The sequence below is a fragment of the Neofelis nebulosa genome, chromosome 6 (assembly GCF_028018385.1).
Source record: "Neofelis nebulosa isolate mNeoNeb1 chromosome 6, mNeoNeb1.pri, whole genome shotgun sequence".
NCBI classification, from domain to species: Eukaryota; Metazoa; Chordata; class Mammalia; order Carnivora; family Felidae; genus Neofelis; species Neofelis nebulosa.
The window spans coordinates 46,280,069-46,303,818 of NC_080787.1; the positions used below are offsets into that span (position 1 = coordinate 46,280,069).

Consider the following 23,750-nt stretch of genomic DNA (forward strand, 5'->3'; position numbering starts at 1 on the left):
AAAACATTGTACTTTGCTGAGGGAGATGCTAAGACGGTTAAAACATGGTTTCTTGGTCTACCTGAGGACTCGTCCTCTTTAGGTTTGGGTCAGACCAAGAAATACAAAGTATCTTAAGAGGAAGTGGATCAAAGTTTAGGATTTGATTCAAAAGGAGAAAACAGTTCTGAGAAAGTCAAGGAAATAATAAAGAAATGAGATGTGGATTCCTACCATGGCCTGCATCACCAGGAACCCCCTGGGCCTAGATCTATTTCTTTTTTTTTAAAATTTTTTCTTTAATGTTTATTTATTTTTGAGACAGAGAGAGACAGAGCATGAACAGGGGAGGGGCAGAGAGAGAGGGAGACACAGAATCTGAAACGGGCTCCAGGCTCTGAGCTGTCAGCACAGAGCCTGACGCGGGGCTCGAACTCATGGACCATGAGATCATGGCCTGAGCCAAAGTCAGACACTTAACCGACTGAGCCACCCAGGCGCCCCTTTTTTAAATTTTTTAAATATTTATTTTTGAGACAGAGAGAGACAGAGCATGAGTGGGGGGAAGGGCAGTGAGAGAGGGAGACACAGAATCTGAAGCAGGCTCCAGGCTCTGAGCCATCAGCACAGAGTCTGATGCGGGGCTCAAACCCACAAGCTGTGAGATCATGACCTGAGCTGAAGTTGGACGCTCAACCAACTGCGCCACCCAGGCACCCCTACCTATTTCTTTTCTAGAGGAAAGGATTCTTTCTCTAGACTCTGCCTCTAAAAGAAGTATGGGTGCTCTAAAGCTATCTTAAGATTAAAGTGGAGTCAGTGACAACATTTTCCGAAGCAAGTATTTAAGAAACGCTGCTACGAAAATTAGGAAGAGCCTCATAGTTTGTTCATGTAACTTTATAGTATTTTTCTTTCATGAGTAGAAATAAAGAAAAATATTCAATTTAGGTTAGAAGAAACACGTGTAACTATTAGATGCTGAAACAATCTGAGAATAGAGATGAAACAGTTAAATTCTTCGAAGACTTTTGGGAACAGAACAAGTTCTCATTTGTCTTGAATAATTCAAGTAAGATTATGCTAAAATGGCTCAAGACAACGGACCAAAGGTCATACTACTGACCAAATGAAAGTATCATCACCAACCAGGTTTGTTGAATTACGGATCCTTTCACCTAGATATGTGAAATATTAAATTTTTTCATGTGTACAGAGTAAGAGGAGAGTGTCCACTAACAGAAGTTTAGGAATGGGCGAAAGCTAGAGTAGGAAACTTTTCTGCGTCAGGGTCCTTCCCTGACCCACAGATTGGAAACTGAAAATTAAAGTCCACTGGCAACGCACTGTATCTTTCATCCTTTCCTTTCAACCTAAAGCTTCCAACTTGTCGAAACTCTCGTTCTGGAAAAGCTTTTGGTAGTCACTTCTGCAACCCACAATTTCTCTGGCTTTTCATCTTTTCACTATACACTCTTTCTGCCTCTAAGCCTCACTGCCCATATGTGGTCAGTAATGCCACCACCACCGGAAGTGAAACAGTCCTCAGCATGAGCCTGTTTGCCCACACAAGGGCAAAATGTGGGGCAGGAAAGGCGCCTAGTGTTCATGGATCTTAAGAAACTGTGAAACTATAAAAATGGACACAGAAACACAAGGGAATTCTCTGAAGGCTACAAAGACGGCCAACAAGTGGGTCTGGGTGTCCACCTCATGCTCAGAGGTCAGGCTTGAGCCTCCTTTTGCAATTCTTACAAGGGTGTTGTTGGTAAACTGGCCTTTTCATCTCTCGTTTTGAATCCTATTAGGACAATAACGGTTTTTTTTTTAAAAGCATTCTTTGCATTTTGGGGAGCATGTTTTACATTTTAGGCACTGTGCTAGGAGCTTTTAAGGGTTATCACTAAATATTTACTAAAAGTTGCTTATTTGTACAGCTGATTAAACTGTAGCTCACGCGAAAGTCATCTGACTCAGAACTCTTGAGAAACCGTCAAAGACGGCAGAATGTTAAGTAATCATTTCCACGAAACAGTATCAGTGATGCTGGTTCCTTTAAGACCATATTTTTATATTTCTCTACTTATTTAGGAAACTAATAGTGGTACTACCTTCTAGGTTGTTGTAATGACTAAATGATATACATTTAAAAACCTCAGAAGACCATCTTCTTAAAAGGGACCATGTACACATACACGTGCATATGTGTGTGCACACACACACAGGCACACATACAAACAAGTTATAACGATCTAAAAGATTATATGTGTGTATGTGCATTTTTTTCTCCTTCTCAGAAAAGTGCCAACTTAAATGGAAATACATTGCTTGCCTCTCTGGTGCTGATTCTCTGACAACAGCAGTCCTGCCTGTAATGCTTCTCTGAAAAGCATGTCAGTACCATGACTGACTAGACCACGCAACTGTGACTGACACGCTCCTGAGACACCCTTCACCTTGACAGAACACATGGAGTTCCACATGCATTTTCAGGCGTGTAAATGAAGCTGCCTGAGTCTTCTGGAATACATGCCTCCAGGCTTGCTGGGCCCACAGCCAAGCAGCCTAGAAGTTCTTTCCCGTGCTTACAATAGTTTGTGAACTAGGATACTGAGATCTGTATAATCTGAGTTGTTTCAGATGCTTCCACACCTTTTTTAAGCACAATCATGAAATTTAAAAATACTCCCCTATCACCATAGAGAATAGAAGAAGAGCAGGTCTTTGCCAAGCTTGCTTAAGTGAGATATTTGAGTGTTTAAAACCTACTTTAAAAATTGCATCAATCATGTCATGCTCTATTAGCACAATACTGACTTCCTCATTAGAAAATTCGCTCTAAGTATTAAGGTCACCTTCGGTGGTGATAGCTAGTAACCTACAACATCGAATTAAAGGGCATGTCTGATGACCAGTGAACTCCCAGGAAATGAGTCCAAAATGATGCATCCTTTTGTCAAACACTCTTAAAAATTAGCTCTTTAGGATCTCTCTTAGAAATATGAAACTCCTCACAACCAATACCACGTATAGCCCACATTTTAAAGAACTACCAGGCCACCTGCTTTCCTCCAGAAAACACCATAAAACTCACAAACTAGTAAAGCTGTGTAAAGCCTACAAAGTCTCTACCTTTGTGATGAGGTTTACTTACTTACTTTGTTTGAGACTTTACTTCCTCTTTTCTGAAAAAGGAAAAGTCTCCAGGCATCTTTGCAGGAAAAAAAAAAAAAAAAAAAAAAAGGCCTCATACCCGAAGTGGAGGCCAAAGAACACTTCTTTGTCACTTTGGTCTTGACTTGGCATAGTGTTTCAGATGGTATTCATTTGGAATAAAGAGACTGATGACATAACATGTCCAATCCTCCTCTCTAAGTGGCTTTACCAGAAGTGGGAAAGGGCAGACAAATATAAATTCATCTGTCCATAGGCAACCGAAAACATACCAACTCGTCTTGGAGTAATTTCATCAATAGGATGGTTTAGAGGACAGTGCGGTGGCACCATTTTTGGAAGGTAAAAGCTTAGCAGAAGGGACATAAATCAAAGGTGACTGGCAGGTAAGGGATATATGCAGCCATCAGCCAAACCATGTGCACGCTGGCACAGATTCAATAAGATCATTTATAAAATTTTTAAGGCAGGAGTACACAAAAGGGGGTCTGGTGCTAACTAAATCCACAGATAGCTTACATGCCACTGAAATAAACACTTCCAGATGCGGGTGTACAAAAACCTTTCACAGAAAGAAATGTTTTCTTTCATAAATCTGAAGGAGGGGCTCTTAGCAAGGAAGGGCAGAAAGTCTGAAATGGAGACTGGGCTTCTTACAGACTGGAAGTGCCTGGCGAGGTGGACCAGTTGTGCGGGCAACAGCGAACTAACTGCATGTAGTGGGTCTCCGCTGAGAGGTATCCCTGCGATCCGTAAGACTGGGCTTTTGCTCTAATGAGGAAAACACGCCTAACAGCATATCCGTCCACCAGTCGTCAAAAATCTACTGTCGGAGTTGGTGCTGCTCTCGTTCCTTACAATTTCTTGTTTTGGGGGTGTGTGTGGTGGCAGGGATAATGGGTTCGCACCGAGATGGAAACCGCTCATCAAAGTTTAGAAAAATGATGCTTTGCAACTTACACACTAGCTCAAAGGTATTGCAGGCGTGGCTTTAATGACAACAAACTTTTTGAAATCTTGTTACAGTCATCTTTCAGGAATGCACGACCAAGTTCATTAATGACTTAGAAAGTCAATCTGTTCATCGGAACAGCATAATAATATGTGGGACTACCTGGTCACATATATAAACACTTCCAGAAGTTCAAATAGAAAGCCAGAATGTCTTTTTTCTTTTCTTTTCTTTTTTTTAAGTTCAGGTGATCTATGCATTGAGCCCTCCAACCACTTTCTGGAAAGCCCTTTGAAATTAGTTTCCTTGTTGAATCTTTAAACTTCACGCAAATTCTTTGTAGGCATTTGAACACTTATTCTTTTTTTTTTTTTAACGTTTATTTATTTTTGAGACAGAGAGAGACAGAGCATGAACGGGGGAGGGTCAGAGAGAGGGAGACACATAATCTGAAACAGGCTCCAGGCTCTGAGCTGTCAGCACAGAGCCTGACGTGGGGCTCGAACTCACGGACCGCGAGATCATGACCTGAGCCGAAGTTGGACCCTTAACCGACTGAGCCACCCAGGCGCCCCTGAACACTTATTCTTGAGAATATTTTTGTATGTTTTAGGCATTGACCTAAGTTATAAACTTGTCATCTTTTATTCTTTCATTCAGGGTCTCGTTCTACTTATTCTTCACGACAAGTAATCTCTTTAATGGATTCTATCTTGTCTGTTCTCAATGTCATTAACTTAGCAGAGCCTTTTCTGCCTTCTTGCTTGCAATACTGCGGGGCCACCTAATTGGCCTCTCATTAGAACTGTGCCTGTTCTACCCTGTAACCCTACTCCTTCCTTTACACCACCATCTGAGTTATTTTTCTACAATACAGAGCTGTTTATATCCACTCCTTGCTCAAAAACTCTCAAATAGCTCCCTGATCTATATCAGTCGTTAAAAAGAAATTTTGCCCACAAAATCTTACTGAGAACCTAATGTGTATCAGAGATAAAAATTCATGTGTATTATTCAGAGAAAATGCTTTATTATTTGCACAATGCCCGCACAATAATTTGGGGTTTCTGTAGAGCACAGATAACTGCTGACCGACATCATAAAGTCTAGGTAAACTGGCTTGGATTCAAAGTCTTCAAACTGTCATCACCCCATTCCACCCTCCCCTCAGGGTACTCAAGACTTGGTTCCTCAACTTTGCCTAAACAATTGTACTTCTTCCTTCCTTCCTTCCTTCCTTTTCTTTTCTTCTTTATTTTTTTTTTTAATGTTTTCTTATTTTTGAGAGACAGAGGGACAGAACATGAGCAGGAGAGGGCAGAGAGAGAGAGAGAGGGAGACACAGAATCTGAAGCAGGCTCCAGGCTCCGAGCTGTCAACACAGAGCCCAATGCAGGGCTCGAACTCACAAACCGTGAGATCGTGACTTGAGCCAAAGTCAGACACCCACTTGAGCCACTGAGCCACCCAGGTGCCCCATACTTCTTTCATACATCTGTATTCCTCCCCCATTTTATCCCTGCTCCTTTTGCTACCTGAAATACCATTTCCAAATTCTTACTCGTTTCCCTTACCTCTGTTTCATAAATTCAATTCAAATGTCAATGGCCCTACAAAGCTCCCCTGACTTCCTCAGGCAGACTGTGCCCTCCCTCTGTACCTGAAGCACTTTGTCCAAACTTGTGACACCACTGGCCACATGGCACTGCCTGTATGCACATCTCCTACACTGTGTCGGAACATCCCGTTATCTCTATATTCCATACCCCCACTTCAACATATTTCTAATACAGTACTTGGAAAATGTTTATTGAATTAATAAATGGAGATGTCAGAGCTGTAGGGGCCCGAGGACATGTAGGGATGTTAACACATGTAGGGACCTTCCACTTCTCCATCATGAGCAGTTCAATTGTACAAATACGGATTTTGCCAAATGGACTGTTCAACTCAGAAAGCAATTGCTGTCCTTTGTATGTGACGGATGCTTTTACCCTATCAGGGAGGCACGTGCTTTGAATTGGTTTTCCAGCAGCGGTGGTGGGTGACAGATGGACTTGTAGTAGCATGGAGTCTGGCCTTACCTTCTTTTTCATTTTTAAAAATTTTAGCCATGTGTGAGTTGGTTGTGTGAGTGAAAAGAACCACCAAAAACTGAAGGTGTCTGCCCACATGAGGACTGACCCCTATTCCTGTCTTCTTTAGACAGTGGTTCAGAGAAAAGCACATTATAGAACTTGGGCTAGTTTTCTTTCTCTTCTCTTCTCCTCTCTCTCTTTTTTAAACTATTGAAAGCTTGCCTGGATGAGAAATGCGTGTCAACTATAACTCACTTACTTATGAGGCTCTTACCTAATTAGTCTAGAGTATGGGAATGGGTGTTTTAGGTTAGATCAGGAATGAAGAATTAAATCAGAGCCAGAAATGTAGTTTCTAACTTCTCTACTGGAAACTATAAAATCTGCACAAGTGTTTGAATTGGAAGTGACAGGAACCTGTAGGCCAGGCTGTGAACTTCTGGAGCCAGAGAGTCAACTCAAGTACTCCTCCCTGGTATTTCCATCAGGGGCACAGCTGCCCAACTGTCACCTTGAATGCACCTGGGCAAATTCAGAGCCTGACATTGGGCTCTGCCCTCACGACCTCTGCCAACTAATCAGTCAAAATATTTCCAGATCTGGAGAGCCTACTCCACATGTTGGGTAGATGCCCAGAACTGCAAAGTGCACTCCAATCAGGTGGGAGAGCCTATCCAGGTGCCAGGGCAAGAATTAACATCTGACTGACATATGGGCCGTGAATTTTCTCTTCTCACAGCTTGGGGTCATGCAGAGGCAGTGTGTGGGGGTGGAATATTTGATCTGTGCATGCACAGCCTAGGGGATTTGGTTTAAATCAAATCATAATTAAAACACCAGTCAGGAAAACAAGGCATAATTATTTTTTTCCTGCGTATTTTTCCTACCTTGGATAGAGCCTTAAATACACGCTGGCTACAATAAAAGCCAGGTATCAGTTTCATTTTGGGAAGGTGTAAATTTTCCACTTAAAACAATCCACTTATTATGTTGTGGGATTAAGTCTGCAACTACATCGGTAAATTAAATGACAGTTCAATGATTATATTTGCGAGACTAAAGTATGTAACACTATTTAAGAAATCATCAAAAAGTAAATCACCTCCAGTTCAACAGGCTCTCATCATGGCTGTTGGAGGGGGTTTTCTGTCACAGTACCAATAAAACAGTACACAAATGTTTCACTTGAACAAAACTCCCTTATGAATGTTCGATGTTTCTGGGATGGTAAACAAACAATGTGTTTTAATAAAACCAGTGTGCTCTTTTCTAATATTCACCTACTTAGATAGAAAATATGAATTGAAAATTCAAATAGGATTTTTCCTAGGTGAACCTGAACAATTTAATATTATTATTATTATTATTATTAATTAATATACTGAGGTTGTAGATATAAATATATATCATCTTCTTGTTCATTCACAGACTTAAAGGAGGATTCTTGCCATTTTTAGAGCACAGTTTTTAAGTTTAGAAAGATCTCAGCTGAGGTGAGTTCCTCCCAACGAATCCTTTTGCTGCTTTCATGAATTTATGAGTTAAAAGAATCCTGTGATTTTTTTTTAAAGAAAAAATAATTTCCTTTTGGGAGTCACTCTAAATATTTTCCCACTCTCTGGCCATTCCCTCAGAAGACTGCAAAAACCTAGAAACTGCAATAACACGTTCAAATCTCAAGATCTTGTCCTTTTCGGATATTCTGCTCAAAAAGTTTCTCTTCGTTGTCAAATGTTCCTCTTTCCTTGTTCGAATTCCTCCTCTACTCTCCAAGATACAGCCTGCCTTTTGCAATAAATAGAGATTCATTAACTTCTTGAACTACTTCAAATTTTAAAAGACTTTGAAGGATACACACTTGGAGAAATTTACACAGAGCTGATTAGGGCTCTCAACTTTGAGATCTACTTTAAACGTGTCCCCCCATTAGAGAAGACTGGTTTTCTCCTTTTCAAACTATGTTCCTGAAAACTCTAGGATTCTTTGAAGATTTTCTAGGGGCCTCATGATTTTTTTTAAATGTTTATTTAGTTTTGAGAGAGAGCGAGAGAGAGAGTGCGAGTGAGTGAGCATGAGTGGGGTGGGGGCAGAGAGAAAGGGAGACACAGAATCTGAAGCAGCCTCCAGGCTCTGAGCTGTCAGCACAGAGCCCGATGCGGGGCTCGAACTCACGAACCATGAGATCATGACCTGAGCTGAAGGAGGATGCTCAACTGACTGGCACCCAGGCACCTCCTCATGATGTTTGATTTGAATGTCCATTTACAATTTTTGTGCTACTCATAATAAAGGTTCTGCCTTTTCACATTTTATATTTGAACTTCCTGTAAACGTTTTGCTGATTAGGATAAGGTTACGTCTTGGAATTTGGGCTTGTTAGATTTTGTTTGTGGATACTTTTTTTTTTTTTTTTTTTTAACATTTATTTATTTTTGAGACAGAGAGAGACACAGCATGAACGGGGGAGGGGCAGAGAGAGAGGGAGACACAGAATCGGAAGCAGGCTCCAGGCTCCGAGCCATCAGCCCAGAGCCCGACGCGGGGCTCGAACTCACGGACCGCGAGATCGTGACCTGAGCTGAAGTCGGACGCTTAACCGACTGAGCCACCCAGGCGCCCCTGTTTGTGGATACTTTTAAAGCAGACCAGAGAAATATTCTGTATGCAACTGGGCAAATGACTACATCACCTTAGGGTCTCTACCCGACGCAGAACCGAATTTGAGGTCTTTACTTCTGACACAGAGGTGATGGCAGAAAAAAGCAAAATGCCTTTGAATAGTAGCTATTTACTGCAGACACAAACTAGTTGTTAATAATACTTGAATTTTCAAACTGGAACTGGATAAGTCCTTATAAACAAAATCACTGGCTGCCTAATTTAAGGTATTAGTGCAGATAGAGGGTTCAAATGAGAGAAGATCTCACTTTCCTTCTCCCTGCTGTCTGATGATTTAAAAAATGAACTAAACAGCTTTTACAGTATAATGAGATTGTGCCGCCTCGATCTGGCAACACAGAATTATGATGTTCTGCTTACAACAGCAGAAATAGTTTCAGTAATGAAGTTCATTATTCATTCATCAAATTTGGATTCAACAGGCAAAGCAAAATAAACTTGACCCTGAAACTTTAAGCAAGTATTTGTCAGAAAAGGGTCTCCAGGTGACTGAGATTTTCTTTATGACATCTTTGATGGCTTCTAATGTTTTAAGATACCTTAAAAAATATTTTCCAGAAATCCAAGAAGGGTCACCCTGGATTAGAAATGCATATATTGATTCTCTTTAAATATCACTAGTTTAAAAATGTGAGCATTTGTTAAATATTGTTAGTTCAAACAACTTTTAAGCAAAAAATTCTAACGATTTTTCTTTTGGGCCAAGACCACTGCAGGCCTGTGTAGAACATTATTGAGAACTGCTATATTTGTGAATCAAAACTTCTTAACGCTGCATAAATAAAATAAAATATAAAAATAAAGTGGACACTGTGATGGATACAATATTACAACTTTCACCCATAACTTTGTTTTTGAAACACCTTCACTGTTCTTTTAAGAGTAGATCTTCTAGATATAACATATCGATTTTTTGAAATATCTTATGAAGAAACCCTTTTCTAGTGGAACATACACTTGTCTTCTACACAATGTAGTTTAAAAAATATGGTCTCATATTTTGAGGATAAGACCACTTAAAAAGTTAAGAACAGAGACCATTCTGCAAAGAGGAAGTTTAATGAGTAGGATTAGTAAGAATTCACTGAAGCCCATGGTCCTGGCAATCGATAGAATATTCCTGGCCACAGACAGAACTCTGGTACTTACTATGTAACCTTAAGCTGGTTACTTAATTTTTCTCTAAAAAATTTTTTTCTAATGTTTATTTATTTTTGAGAGAGACAGAGAGTGAGCGGGGGAGAGGCAGAGAGAGAGACACACACACACAGAATCTGAAGCAGGCTCCAGGCTCTGAAATGTCAGCATAGAGCCTGATACGGGGTTCAAACTCATGAACTGTGAGATCATGACCTGAGCCGAAGTCAGACACTGAACCGACTCAGCCACCCAGGTGCCCTAATTTTTCTCTACATCTCAATTTTCTCATCTATAAAGTGGGATAACTAACACTCATCTTGCTGTGTTGTGAGGAAAAATAACACAAGTGAAAAGGTTTTTCTAAAATAGTATACGAATTATGATTTGATATGAACCAACACTCATCTCAGATCCTAATGGTTTTCTCTGCCAAACTCTTCCAACTTCTTTATCCCTACATTTCAAACATTCTCTCCTTAAGTAATCCGAAATTGAATGCTGTCCCGATATTCAACTGTTTTTCACCTAGAGAAACCACAATTTCATATAATTTGACATAATGAATTTTGTCACTGAAATCTCCCTGCCCTATTTTAAAATTAAAACCAGTTAGAAGTTTTGCATTTTTTTCTAGAAAACACTCATTTTTAGGTTATTCTCATATGATAAATATGCCATATGTTAATTTATTTCAGAGAATCAGTAGCCCACAAATCTAAAAAGGTACATTTGCTCCAATCTCTAAGGATAGATTTAGTACTTCCAAAAAATGTACTGAGAAAACTTTTGCTTCCAGTAACAACACAAATATTTAAGAATTCTTGGGGCGCCTGGGTGGCGCAGTCGGTTAAGCGTCCGACTTCAGCCAGGTCACGATCTCGCGGTCCGTGAGTTCGAGCCCCGCGTCAGGCTCTGGGCTGATGGCTCGGAGCCTGGAGCCTGTTTCCGATTCTGTGTCTCCCTCTCTCTCTGCCCCTCCCCCGTTCATGCTCTGTCTCTCTCTGTCCCAAAAATAAATAAAAAATGTTGAAAAAAAAAAAATTTAAAAAGAATTCTTACCCCATTTATACTTGGTATTTGCATTTGAAAATTATTCTAATATTTTGTGACATTTAATTTTCCATGCCGAACAAATAAAATGCAGACAAATCTAATGCACTTATGACGCAAGAATTATTCATGAATGTGAAAGTCTAGATCAAAATAGTGAAAGCAATCCACTATGCCACTTTTGTTTTTCAAAGCTTCATGTGAGGAAGTCTTAAAGGAAATTTCACATTTTTTATACCTATGTGTCTATTTTGAATGTTCCTTAGGAACAAATGATATGAGAGCATCCCCCCCGAACCCACAATAGATATACCCACATCAAAGTAAAGGATCACTGTGGAAGAACAGTACACTTGTGAGTGAAGAGGCTGGATTCTGGGGTCAGTCCTGTCACTCACTTACAAGGTGCCTTTGGGTACATTGCCAAGTTTCTCTGAGGCTGAGACTAACTGGGCCTTCTCAAGTGTTAGCCAGCTCTAAAATACAGTACTGTGACCCTACCTTAGAATTTAAGTCGGCAGAATGGATACTGAAGCACAACTCGCTGCTGGGGGTGCACGTAAGGGATTATTTAGCTTAACGACGGTGCTTAAATAAGCAACTGTCTCGTCTCAGTATTGTAGTTCAATGGAAGAGTCACCTGATAACATGCAAGTTCAGGGAGATTAACATATTTTTCTACTGTGAATATCACTCAGGAGAAGCTAAAATAGATTTAGGCATTACACACGGGCTTAGGTCATCTCACCCAGCGAACACGGTTTCCTGTTTCTGGCTTTCAAAATTACACGCCTGGTTTTACATCAGCCACTCACAGTACTTCCCACCAAGAGGTGGGATTGTTTGCACACCACGTGCAAAGAGTGAGGCTCTAAGGGCAACACACGTTTGACCTTCCTCTACATGATGAACAACCACTACCCTGGGTTACTCCTTGGAGTATTTTCCCTGAAAAACATTTTGTTCACAAAAACTTTAAATGCTTTTTACTTCTAAGCCGGCACAAATACAGGCACCTGGGTGGCTCAGTCGTTTAAGCGTCCCACTCTCGATGTCGGCTCAGGTCATGGCCTCGCAGTTCGTGGGTTCTAGTCCTGCATTGGGCTCTGTGCTGTCAGCACAGATTCCCTCTCTCCCTCTCTTTCTGCCCTTCCCTCTTTGCACGCACTCTCTCTCAAAATAAATAAATAAACTTAAAAAAAAAAAAAACTTGCACAAATAAGTTCCAAGAATATATTTTTAAAAGCCATTACCAAAAGCACGTGAATTTTTAGGTTGAGAGAAGAAAATATTCTTCAAACAATTAAATACCAACTGATTTTTCTGATAGGACAATTCCTTTAAAGCTTTTGCTACACTTTTTTTATTGGGGGGCTCTGATACCTTTCTTGAAGTAAGTTTTATTTTACCCTTTACTATTCTGTGTTTTCTTAATTTTCTAACATACTAACACTACTCTCAGTAAATGAAAAAAATTACTAAAGAAATGATGGTATCAGTAAAATATAAAAAATATAAAAACTGTGGAAATAATATAAAAAATTATCGCCAACTTTGATATACTCAACAGTCTCTGAAAGTTGTTTTTAATAACTTACATAAACTGAATTTGATGAAGCTCAAAAAAAATTTTAATTTATTTTTTTTTAATGTTTATTTTTGTGAGAGTGAGACAGAATGTGAGTGGGGGAGGGCCAGAAAGAGGGAGACACGGAATCCAAAGCAGGCTCCAGGCTCTGAGCTGTCAGCACAGAGCCCAACGTGGGGCTCAAACCATGAACCGTGAGAACATGACCTGAGCCAAAGTCGGACACCCAACCGACTGAGCCACCCAGGTGCCCCTCAAAAAATTTTTTTAAATATTTATTCTTGAGTGAGAGAGAGAGAGAGAGAGAGAGACAGAGAGAGAGAGAGAGAGACAGAGCACGAGTGGGGAAGGGCAGAGAGAGAGGGAGACAGAATCCAAAGCAGGCTCCAGGATCTGAGCTGTCAGTACAGAGCCCGATGTGGGGCTTGAACTCATAAACCATGAGATCATGACTTGAGCCGAAATTGGATGCTTAACCGACTAAGCCACCCAGGTGCCTTTTTTTTTTTTAAAGTTTATTTATTTATTTTGAGAGAGAGAAAGGGAGGGAGAGTGAGGGAGGGGCAGAGAGAGAAAATCCTAAGCAGGCTCTGTGCTGTCAGTGCAGAGCCTGATGTGGGGCCAGAACTCACAAACCGTGAGATCGCAACCTGAGCTGAAACCAAGAGTCAGACGCCCAACTGACTGAACCACCCAGGCGCCCCCAAATCACAGACTCTGAGGTGATTTCCAGAATTATGGGAAAACGAAACAATCATAGGAAAAATAAACAACAGGCAAAAGGTAAAATTCGGTTTTAAAAATGTTCTTTAGTATGTGTATCCAGAAAGTCAGGTACGTAGAGGGATGGGGACAATCGCAAATGTGTTTTAGGAGGCAGATTTTGGGGCTGGAAGTTGGAAGGCCCAAATTTTAGACCTTGGTTATATCATTTAGTCTAATTAATAGCTTAACTTCAGAAAAATTACATCAATTTTCTAGGTATGATGCTTTCTCTGAGCTTCTGCATAGGATTGCGAATAAAGGAGAACACAGGAAAGAAAGAAATCACCAACTAAAACCAATAGGCTAGACACAGTACTGCCATAACTCCTTGGTCAGAGATGGTGGCTGAGAAGTGTCTCCACCACCTGCGTATGAACGGCAGGCTGGCCCGTGTCTCAGCTCTCCACCCCTTTCCTCTCTGTGTCAGCAGCCACTAGGTGCAAAGCATCGTTTCCCTCTTCCTCCTCACCTCCACCTAACACAGCTTCAATCTCTTCTTCTGACATTTCAACTCATTGCCTGGGTGAGGAACTCACAATTCTTTATGCAACGAACTGTAGTTCTGAAACCGAGCATGTTGTGATTTTTGTACAAAATTACGTCAAAAGTCATTAACAGAGTGGAAAGCGGAATGAGGACTCACTAAAAGCAGATTGCTCCGGGTTTATTGATTGATTGATGATGGAATTAGATGTCTGTGTAACCTACTGTCATTTTCATTCTCTAAATCAATTTCCAAGTATTGGGAATTGGCTACACATGAATCAAGTGATGGCTATTTTAAATTAGCCATCACATCTATATATACACCAGACAAGCACTTAGATTTGGAATGACATGGTGCAAGGACACAATCTTTATGTCTCATAAGTATAAGCTAGCTGTTATGAGCATTTCAGTTTACAAAGGAACTGGTAGGCTAGAGGTAACTGAGCTCAACTTTTCTGTATGAAAATTTAGGTCTCAATCCATGGTTACTACAGACGCAGTCTGCATGCCTCCTCTCTTCTTACGAGTTGCAGCTCAAAACCTACGTAGCAGTGTCCCTAGGCAGCATGAAGTATTATTTCAGGGAGTGAGCCTCAAGGAGCTGGACATCAACATGCCCCAACATCAGAAGCACCTCCTTTTAGCAGCTGAAGGTATGTGGGGGGCCAGGAGAGAAGCACCATATTGTTAGATACCCAGTCTGCAAATCTGTCCCACTTTAAGGAGAATTTTTAACTAATCTGAAAGACAGATTTATGAAAGGAACAGCATAGGGAATATTGTCAATAATATTATAATAGCGTTGTACAGTGACAGATGGTGGCTACACTTGTGGTGAACACAGCATGATGTATAGGGTTGTTGAATCACTATGTTGTATGCCTGAAACTCCACTGTGTATCAATGATACTTCAATAAAAAAGGGACAGATTTATGTATTATATATAATATATACCATGAAACTAGGTCTTCCTGATCATATTAATCATGCTATAAAATAGAGTAGGCACATTCAGTCCTGCAGCCTGGGCAAATTATTATAGCTCTAGGTAATAAAGCAGACTTTTCAAGGTGGGTCTTTTCTGAGGACTGATGAAAATGCAGGCGCCCCCTCTCTGGTGATTTTTACCAATTGCTGTCACTCTGGTAGTGGCTAAGTGAACTTTCGAGGTCATGGTTTATTTGTTCTATTTTTCCAGATCTGTTTAAATTAAGCATTTAAAAGTTGCAACCTTTAATTTAAAAAACCATATTGGTTATATGTTTATTACATAAACAGTAGCTTAAATCATATCTGAACTTGGTTTCAAGTACATTTTCTGACCATCTGATAATCTCAGATTATCAAAGCAACATTACATGAATAACAGAATACCAGTGAGGCATATATATATATGTATATATGCATATATGCATATATATGCATATATGCATATATACATATATATACACATATATACATATATGCAAATATATACATATATATGACATTGTTTATATGTATGTGTGTGTACATATGTATATGTCTGTGTGTGTATACATCAACATCCCCCAACACCAGAAAAACCTCCTTTATACACACACACACACACACACACACACACACACACACACACACACGTATATAAACAATGTCATCAACCAAGATGGTTAAATGATCGGTCCAATGTATTTACATATAAAAAACTTGGAAGAATGAAGCAGCCACCACTCCTTATGACTAGGAGATTTTCCCCTTATATTGGATGTTCCTTTATGCAATTTTATCCATTATTTTAGTTAGGTTCTTTCTCAAAAATCCTGTTTCCCCTTGTTATTCTTTAATCTGCCCCCTTTTCCTTCTCTCTCCACTCCACTGCCTCAACCTTTTAGTCATTATTTGGCTCTTATCTATGGACTTGATAGTTTTAACCCTTTGTTAGAAGATGGTTCTTTCAATCTCAGTTTTTAAATTCTTCCAACCATCTCATATTTTTCTAAATTTCATTTTTATTTTGCCTTATCACTAAAAATCATCTCACCTACCATGCAGGAAAAAAGAAAAAGAGATACTTGATTCATTCTGTCCTTTCAACTGAATGATCTAAAAACATTCATGCAGAAGGATATATTGCTTTCATCAGTGTATTAAAATCATGTCCTCATAGAAGACAAATTTTACATATTAAACAAAAGTGAAAATAATAGTTATGATTACAAAAAACTTCTGGACCCAAATATACACAGCTTGAGATACATTCTTGCTGTCACAATGAGCATCCATATAATTCACTAATGAAAATTAAGAATGGAAAGCAAGCATTCCTTTTAACTAAAATGCAGAAAAAAAGGAGATGATAGAAATCATGATTTCTATCAACGGATAATAGTAAAACCCATCCTCAGGAGAAAACGCATAGTAAATTATACCTATTTATGTATGTATGTATATATATGTGTATAATGTTAAACATATATGTAGTCTGCTTTAGTGTATTAAGCAGAAATGAATATGAAGAAACCAAACAAATAGTAAATTCTAATGTTCCTCAGCCTTCAAACAAACTTCACTTTCTGAATATCAAACCCATGCCTCATACAGAGAAAGACTTGGAGAAAGTTCTATTAACAGGAATAAAGATTTTTTTTAAAACGGCCACGAGATGAGCATTTAAATAAAACACACACACACACGCATGCACACACACACGCACACACACACACACACTTTCTTTAGGCTGTTGAAATACAGTCTTTAATTCTCCATTAAAAAAAAAAAAAACAAAACAAACCCTGATTATAAGCTTTACAACCATTTGAAGATGTGAAAGACTATCTGCATTTCAGCCTACTTCAAAGCCAGTAAAGAAATCATTTCTTCTTCTTCCAACTCAAAGTATGTTTAGGAGCAGGACATCTGATAGAAGTGGCATTGCCAATCTAACCAATTTTAAAATATAAAGTGCTTCTGGCAATATTTGGATACATATAATTTGACAAAAAAGTTTTATAAACCTAAGCTTTGAAAAATAGAAAATATAAGCCCCAACAACAAAAAAGCATAATTTGTAATTGAAAGAAAATAATATTTTGTAGAAAAAAATTGTCCTTCCAAAAAGAGACAAAAATGACTAACTTTTATTTCCCAAGAGGACTATGCCACTTTTATACAACAAAATTACCGTCGCCACAAATTGCTTTCAACAATTCCATTGCTTCTTCATTTGACCACTTGAAAATCAAAATTCTTTCAGATTATAAATATAACTTTTTATAACTCTGTTATTACGTACTGTGAATGGGGAAAGGGGGCCAATCTTGTGGCCGTAGCGTCGAACGGCCTCTCTGATGTGGCAGGGCTGGATGGCATCGCTGTGAGCCTCAACACCACAGGCCGCAGTACTCTGCGACAGAAAAACACATAAATTGTTACTAAATCAAAAACACACAACAGAACTACAGTGTATAAAATATGAAAATAAACTTTTATAAAATGGACGTTTTTTTCCCCTTTGGGATGCACATTCCTGCTGCCATATACTACGTTTAAAAAAAAAAATTCCATTAACAAATCAAAGATGACTTTTATGTGACCCCTTCCTTAGCAGACCTACCAAATGCAATTTTTATGCCCACAATATTTCACCTAGGCCTGCCTGTCAGGGTGCAGGAGAATACAGCCACTTGCGTGTAGATGAGAATCGTCGTGGGGGCTTGCTGAAAGAAGTTATAAAAGGAAGTTATTTTTTTTGAAAAACATTTAAACATTTATCATTACAAATGTTTCTTCGGGACCTGTTGGGCATGTTTCTGAAATAACTTGAGGGTCATCAATTTTAAAATGAAAAATATAAAATTGCTGTATATTTATTTATAATACTGGGGTCTGTCCTAAACAATCATGTTAACTTGGTTCCTAGGGCCAAAAGAAAATAAAACAAAACCTGTCTCTTTTAATCTGCTTCATCTGTAAAAAGGCAGGTTTGAAAGTACAAAAAGACACAAGAAAGAGAAAGATGATCTGCAAAGAGGGTATGGATACCAGCTCAAGAAATGTATGTAACGTGATTTAAAAAAATTAAAATGTTCAATAGGAGCAAGGTAGTCTTGTGGTTCAGTTGCAGGCTCTGGTTTTCCAAATACCTGAGTCCAGATTTATCAGTTACCAGTCCTGTCAAGTAATGTAATATCTCTGCATTTCAGTTTGCTCATCTATAAAACTGGGGCAATAATTTTAATTGCTTTATACTTCAATGGATACCAGATGCCAGTCATTAACATTAAAGAATCAACAGGAAGAAACAGTAGTTTGTGTATTACTATAACTGTATTCTAGAGGTCATAGTCACATAATGATTATTTGTTTTTCTGATAATTACTAAAATGACCACTTTCATAATTCCTTCTAGGAGTATAACTAATACGACCGCTATGGATGGCAATTTGGCAAAATCTTGTCAAATGGAAATGGACCACCATTTTTGACCCAATTTCACCTCTAAGGATTTATCCTACAAATATATTACACAGGTACACAATTTTATATATCGTATCTATACTCTCACTGCAGAACTATTAGGATTGATGAGGTAAATATTCATCAATGAGGGAACACTAAAATAAATTATGGTACATCCATCGAATGAAACAGAAACTACAGCCACCACCAAAAGTTCCATCCCTACTCCTATGGAACTGTCTCTAAGACGTATTGTATGAAAAAATGCAAGGGGTCCAACTGGGTGGCACTATGTTACCACTTATTTTTTTAAAAGGCCGAACATTATAAACTCATTTAAGCATAGAATATTTTTGCAAGGGAACACCAAACATCAGTAATAGTCCTTATCTCTTGAAGGATAAATGGATATCTATTAGCAATAATCGCGCCTCGGATAAACCTCATTGGCTACGATACTGCCACTGCGCAAAGCTTGATAAATGGGTATCTAAAGGACAGGGATTAGAAGAGACATTTTCACTGTAGACCCTTCTGTACTTTTCAGATGTTCTTTCGGTACCTTGTGCATGCTTTTCCAATAGCTAGTAAAAGAATATAAAAATTCCCATTCAATGAGAACATCTGCTAATTATCTAAGCTGAACCTGAAATAAAGTGCACAATATGAAACAAACCAGATCTTGACCATTTTTATGATTTTAATAAGATATGCAATAAACCAAATAGGAATTTACTCTAGAGTCCCTTTCTCAACTTCATTCCAACAATGCCCTTTAAATAACGTATCCGTTGTGCCCGCAATCACACAAATTGTTATCTTAACCCTTCATTTGGCACTGATATATAAGTACACAGGATTTTTTTTTTGAATGTTTTCTTGATTCTAATTTCAAATACTTTGTGTCAGTTGGAATATATTAGAATAAATGCAATTAGTAGGTATCTGATAAGGGGAAAGACTCTTCTGTGAGTCCACTGGGCCCCAGAAGATGAATATGACTAATACAGACTCATTAAAGGTTGAGGCATTCTATCTATTTGTGGAAATCAATGCAAATATTTAGCTGGATTTGGAATTTAGAGCTAAGTTTTGCAGTGGAAATACAAAAGAGAGAAATCAAGAGGGTCAATATTCTGCATAGTAAGTAGGATGGAAAGTTCCTCTACGGGATCTCCTTTCTTCCCACAACTTGGATTTATGTTTCATTTCTTTCCTCCATGGCCAATGTATGATTCTACTTTTCCTTACTTTTCCAAATAAATTTGGTTTTAGTCAAAACCATAGGACATTTGGTCAAAATCTCTCAGAACCTCTGGCAGGGCAATCAAATAGGATTTCAGAACACTGAAGGAAACGTAAGCTAGAAACTAATGGTTGAAGCGTGATCTTCACTAAAAACATGAAGCTAACTTATATAAAAAACAAAAATATTCACTTTTGTGAAAAATGTCATCAGATTTCCAATCTGCCCATTTCCGATTTATCTATAATTAAGTAACCGCAAACAGCAGGAAGTTACCATGTGCACATTTCTACACTTTCTTGACTTGCCCACTGAGTTCTTTGGAAGGGAACCTTTAAATCTAAAATGATAGATTTTGGAAATCTCTTCACATTTCTGTCAACATCCAGGACTTCACTAAGGTATTTGTAATCTGTTCAAATTCAGAATTCATACCAAGTTGAGAATTTTTAATTTAGCAGTGGCTCTACCCTTTTTGTAGTATTCTTCATAATTGTTTCAGAAGAATAAGCATTACACTTATATATTTGTCATTTAATCTTTAAAACTCTTCTATTTGGGGGTGCCTGGGTGGCTCAGTTGATTGAGCACCTGACTTTGGCTCAGGTCATGATCTCACAGTTCGTGAGTTCAAGCCCCATACTGGGCTATCTCCTGTCAGCATGAACCTGCTTCGGATCCTCTGTCCCCCTCTCTCTCTGCCCCTGCCCAGTTCATGCTCTCTCTTTCAAAAATAAATAAATAATATAAATAAAAACAAACATCTTCTATCTGCTATGATCACATTTAAAGAGCGCTAGATTTATTTATCAATTCATCTCTCCCAGTCGGATTGTGCCAAACTTTAGGATACTCTTTATTTTTAAAATTTCAAGGATAAAGCCTACATATTTGACAACGTAAGGAGTCCTGTTGTGCAACGAGTGCTGAAATCTCCACCAAAATAAATCATTTATCTCCCTGAGAAAAGCTCTTGGTAAAGTTCTCCCTCATATGTCAGGTCCTCCTCCTCTTGGCTGCATTCATACCATTCCGGTGTTCTTCCACTGCATCTTTACTTATGTCTCTTCATCCAAAAGCTGATGCGGGGAACTGGAGGCTGAAGTATCATATGGAATCCCACATATTCCTGGATTGGAGCACTGTCTCTCCGCTTGTCCTTGCTGGCTTATGTTGAATAAAGTCTCCCCACAGTTTGAGCTCGCAACTGTGGTCCAAGGAAGCTACACTGAACTTGTATTGCTGCTGGATCTCAAACAAACATCTGTGCCTGTCTTGACTTTTAAAAAAATGGTCAGCGGGGCGCCTGGGTGGCTCAGTTGGTTGAGCGTCCGACTTCGGCTCAGGTCACGATCTTGCAGTCTGTGAGTTCGAGCCCCGCGTCAGGTTCTGGGCTGATGGCCCAGAGCCTGGAGCCTGCTTCCGATTCCGTGTCTCCCTCTCTCTCTGCCCCTCCCCCGTTCATGCTCTGTCTCTCTCTGTCTCAAAAATAAATAAATGTTAAAAAAAAATTTTTTTTTAAATAAAAAAAAAAAAATGGTCAGCAAGTTAAATCGTCCTATCCTTTCTCAGCCTTTCCCTTGCCAGGGAAGTCCAATTTGAAGAAGGACCTGGCATCTCAGATAATGGCCACTTATTCTTTCCACATCCAGAATGATGGACTAGATCTTTTGTTAAACTTGAAATAGTGGTTCTTACAGAGGAGGAGCACATATTTCAGATGAGAGCAAAACAAAAGGTTAGTACTACTATTACTGATATTTTTATTACTCACTGACCTCAAAGGTTGATTTATAATCTGACTGGCCAGGTATGTGTCTTCCTTTTATTCACTGCTGGACACATAGCTTTCCCAGAGCTTTGTGCTTATGGAGGATTCTTTTCAGATGAAGGTGGGCCATTCTTTGGCCAAAGATTACAGTATATAATATAGTTAGTTTTAATAGTTGATTTTCTCATTTCAAAGTTTAATTGAGATGTTTATTGTTAAAATTGTAGTTCTATGTAACTAGAAAAATCTTTTCTTTAAGGAAATCAAAACTAGAAAAGGTACTTAAAGAGAAGATGAGAGTATCACTAGATTTAAGGATTCATACGTTATTAAATCTGGAAGCAATGCAAGATGCCATCTGTTTGAAACTTCCCCAACTCCTACCCCATTTTATAGATGAGAAAGTGAGGATAAGGGACATGGCCAAGATTATAGTGACAGTATCACTGTATGGCTATACATTGAATCTCTTGGCTTCTAGGACACATGGCTAATACATATAGGCTTTATGATTTTATGTAGAATGAGTTGTACCGTCTTCCCACCATAGCTGAAGTTTCCCGGGACTAAAAATGAAAACACAGCAAGAGTCTGAATGTAGAAAGATGTGGATGAGTAAACAGAGAAATAATTAATAGCTTTAAAGTGGGAAATTATTCTGATGTCACTGATTTTGAATTTAGGAGAATTCAGATATGGACTAATCTAATACTTTACTTAGATAATCTAATCTAATCTAACTTAATCTAATACTTACTTTAATACTTTATAGAAAAGGAAACCTTTTCTATAAAACAACTCTAAGGTGATAGCTTTCAACAAGATTCGGAGAGAAGTATTTAAATATTTAAGAGAAAAAAAGAATTCTTCATAAGTTTTAGAAATTCTTGAAATTTTTATGTATGTGTGCATAATTATCTCAAATGAATTACAACTTCTTACATACTTAATAAAGCAAGTCCACTGAAGAGGTCTTTTAGGTAACATTTTGTTGTCCTAATTTCAGTTACTGAGTGAGCTGGAGCTCTATAGCTAAAATTCTTTAAAACTACTTTATAATACAGAAGTTCCTTATAGTTCAAATTTTCCCTTAATAAATAAGCACTGAGCTCTGGTGTTTTGTAAATGGAAGAGGAAACGAGATATGAGACTAAAACTTAAATTTGCTTACTATCATTATAAAATTATATCTTGGCATGGTTCCATTACTTGTAATGGCAAATGGTTCTTATTGTAGCAACTGAGTTTTACTTATTTATTTAAAAATTTTTTTTAAATGTATTTATTTTTGATAGAGAGAGAGAGAGAGAGAGAGAGACAGACAGAGCATGAGTGGGAGAGGGGCAGAGAGAGAGAGGGAGACACAGAATCGGAAGCGGGCTCCAGGCTCTGAGCTGTCAGCACAGAGCCCAATGTGGGGCTCCAACTCACAACTGTGAGATCATGACCTGAGCCGAAGTCAGACACTTAACCGACTGAGCCACCCAGGCACCCTGTCAACTGAGTTTTAGAAAGGAGTATCAACTTTAAACAAATTATGAAAAACAAGAACATGAAAGCAATAGAGACTGATCAAAACCAGACAGAAATTGGAAAGGGAGTGCCTATATTTCGAAGAAGAGAAGAACAGTGGCTTCAGTTTCCTGTTTTTACTGTTTTAGTATAAGGGTGGGCTCCAGTCAGTATAGGGGGCACATGACCTTAGAGACTTTAAGAAATATAGAATTCTTATAAATATAGAAATATAGGCCAGAATTCAGGGCACCCACAGCAGGTGTGAAGTGAGGAAGGAAATACCAAAAATGGGCAAAATCAAAGAAGGTTAGTCCCCAATTCTGTGTACAAACTTTCCCAAATCGATTTCTCTGTGGTACCAAAGCCAAGAAACCCAGTTAAAATGACATGAACTGAGGAGAGATTCCAGCTGCTGCCATTGAAGAGGAGTCTGAGTTTCAAGTTTAGAGCTCAGTGTAGAACAGTAAATTGTCTGCTTAACTCACATGCACACAATCACCACCACTATCAACACCAAGAACTCTTCATATATAAGAGTTCACATATATAAGAGAACACAAAATTTCTACAATATATTACCTATGATATTACCAGGATATAACTGAAAATTACTAGACATGCAACAATGTAAGAAATTGCCTGAGATGAACAGACTGAGAGAGGAGGCATTATTTTGGTCTCCACTGAGCCTCAGTACCACAGAAAGCATGATTTATACTCAGTGGAGATGAAAATAAGCCATACTAATTGACCAAAGAAGGATTTTTTTTAAAATTTTTTTTTAACATTTATTTATTTTTGAGACAGAGAGAGACAAGAGCATGAATAGAGGAGGGGCAGAGAGAGAGGGAGACACTGAATCGGAAGCAGGCTCCAGGCTCTGAGC

At 38.7% G+C, this 23,750-nt stretch overlaps 1 protein-coding gene and 1 non-coding gene across 5 annotated transcripts in view; both read right to left on the minus strand.

Annotated features, from left to right (window-relative positions):
• The window catches only part of SUPT3H (SPT3 homolog, SAGA and STAGA complex component), a 546,620-nt gene that overhangs the window by 72,617 nt on the left and 450,253 nt on the right, over positions 1-23,750 (minus strand). For all 4 annotated transcript variants that reach the window (XM_058736123.1, XM_058736125.1, XM_058736124.1 and 1 more), the window contains exon 11: positions 17,167-17,277. In XM_058736123.1, the coding sequence (XP_058592106.1) occupies positions 17,167-17,277 (111 nt within the window). The remainder of the gene's footprint in view (positions 1-17,166; positions 17,278-23,750) is intronic.
• LOC131515652 (U4 spliceosomal RNA) lies at positions 18,663-18,808 on the minus strand. Its single transcript, XR_009263693.1, has one exon. It is a non-coding gene; the product is annotated as a U4 spliceosomal RNA (small nuclear RNA).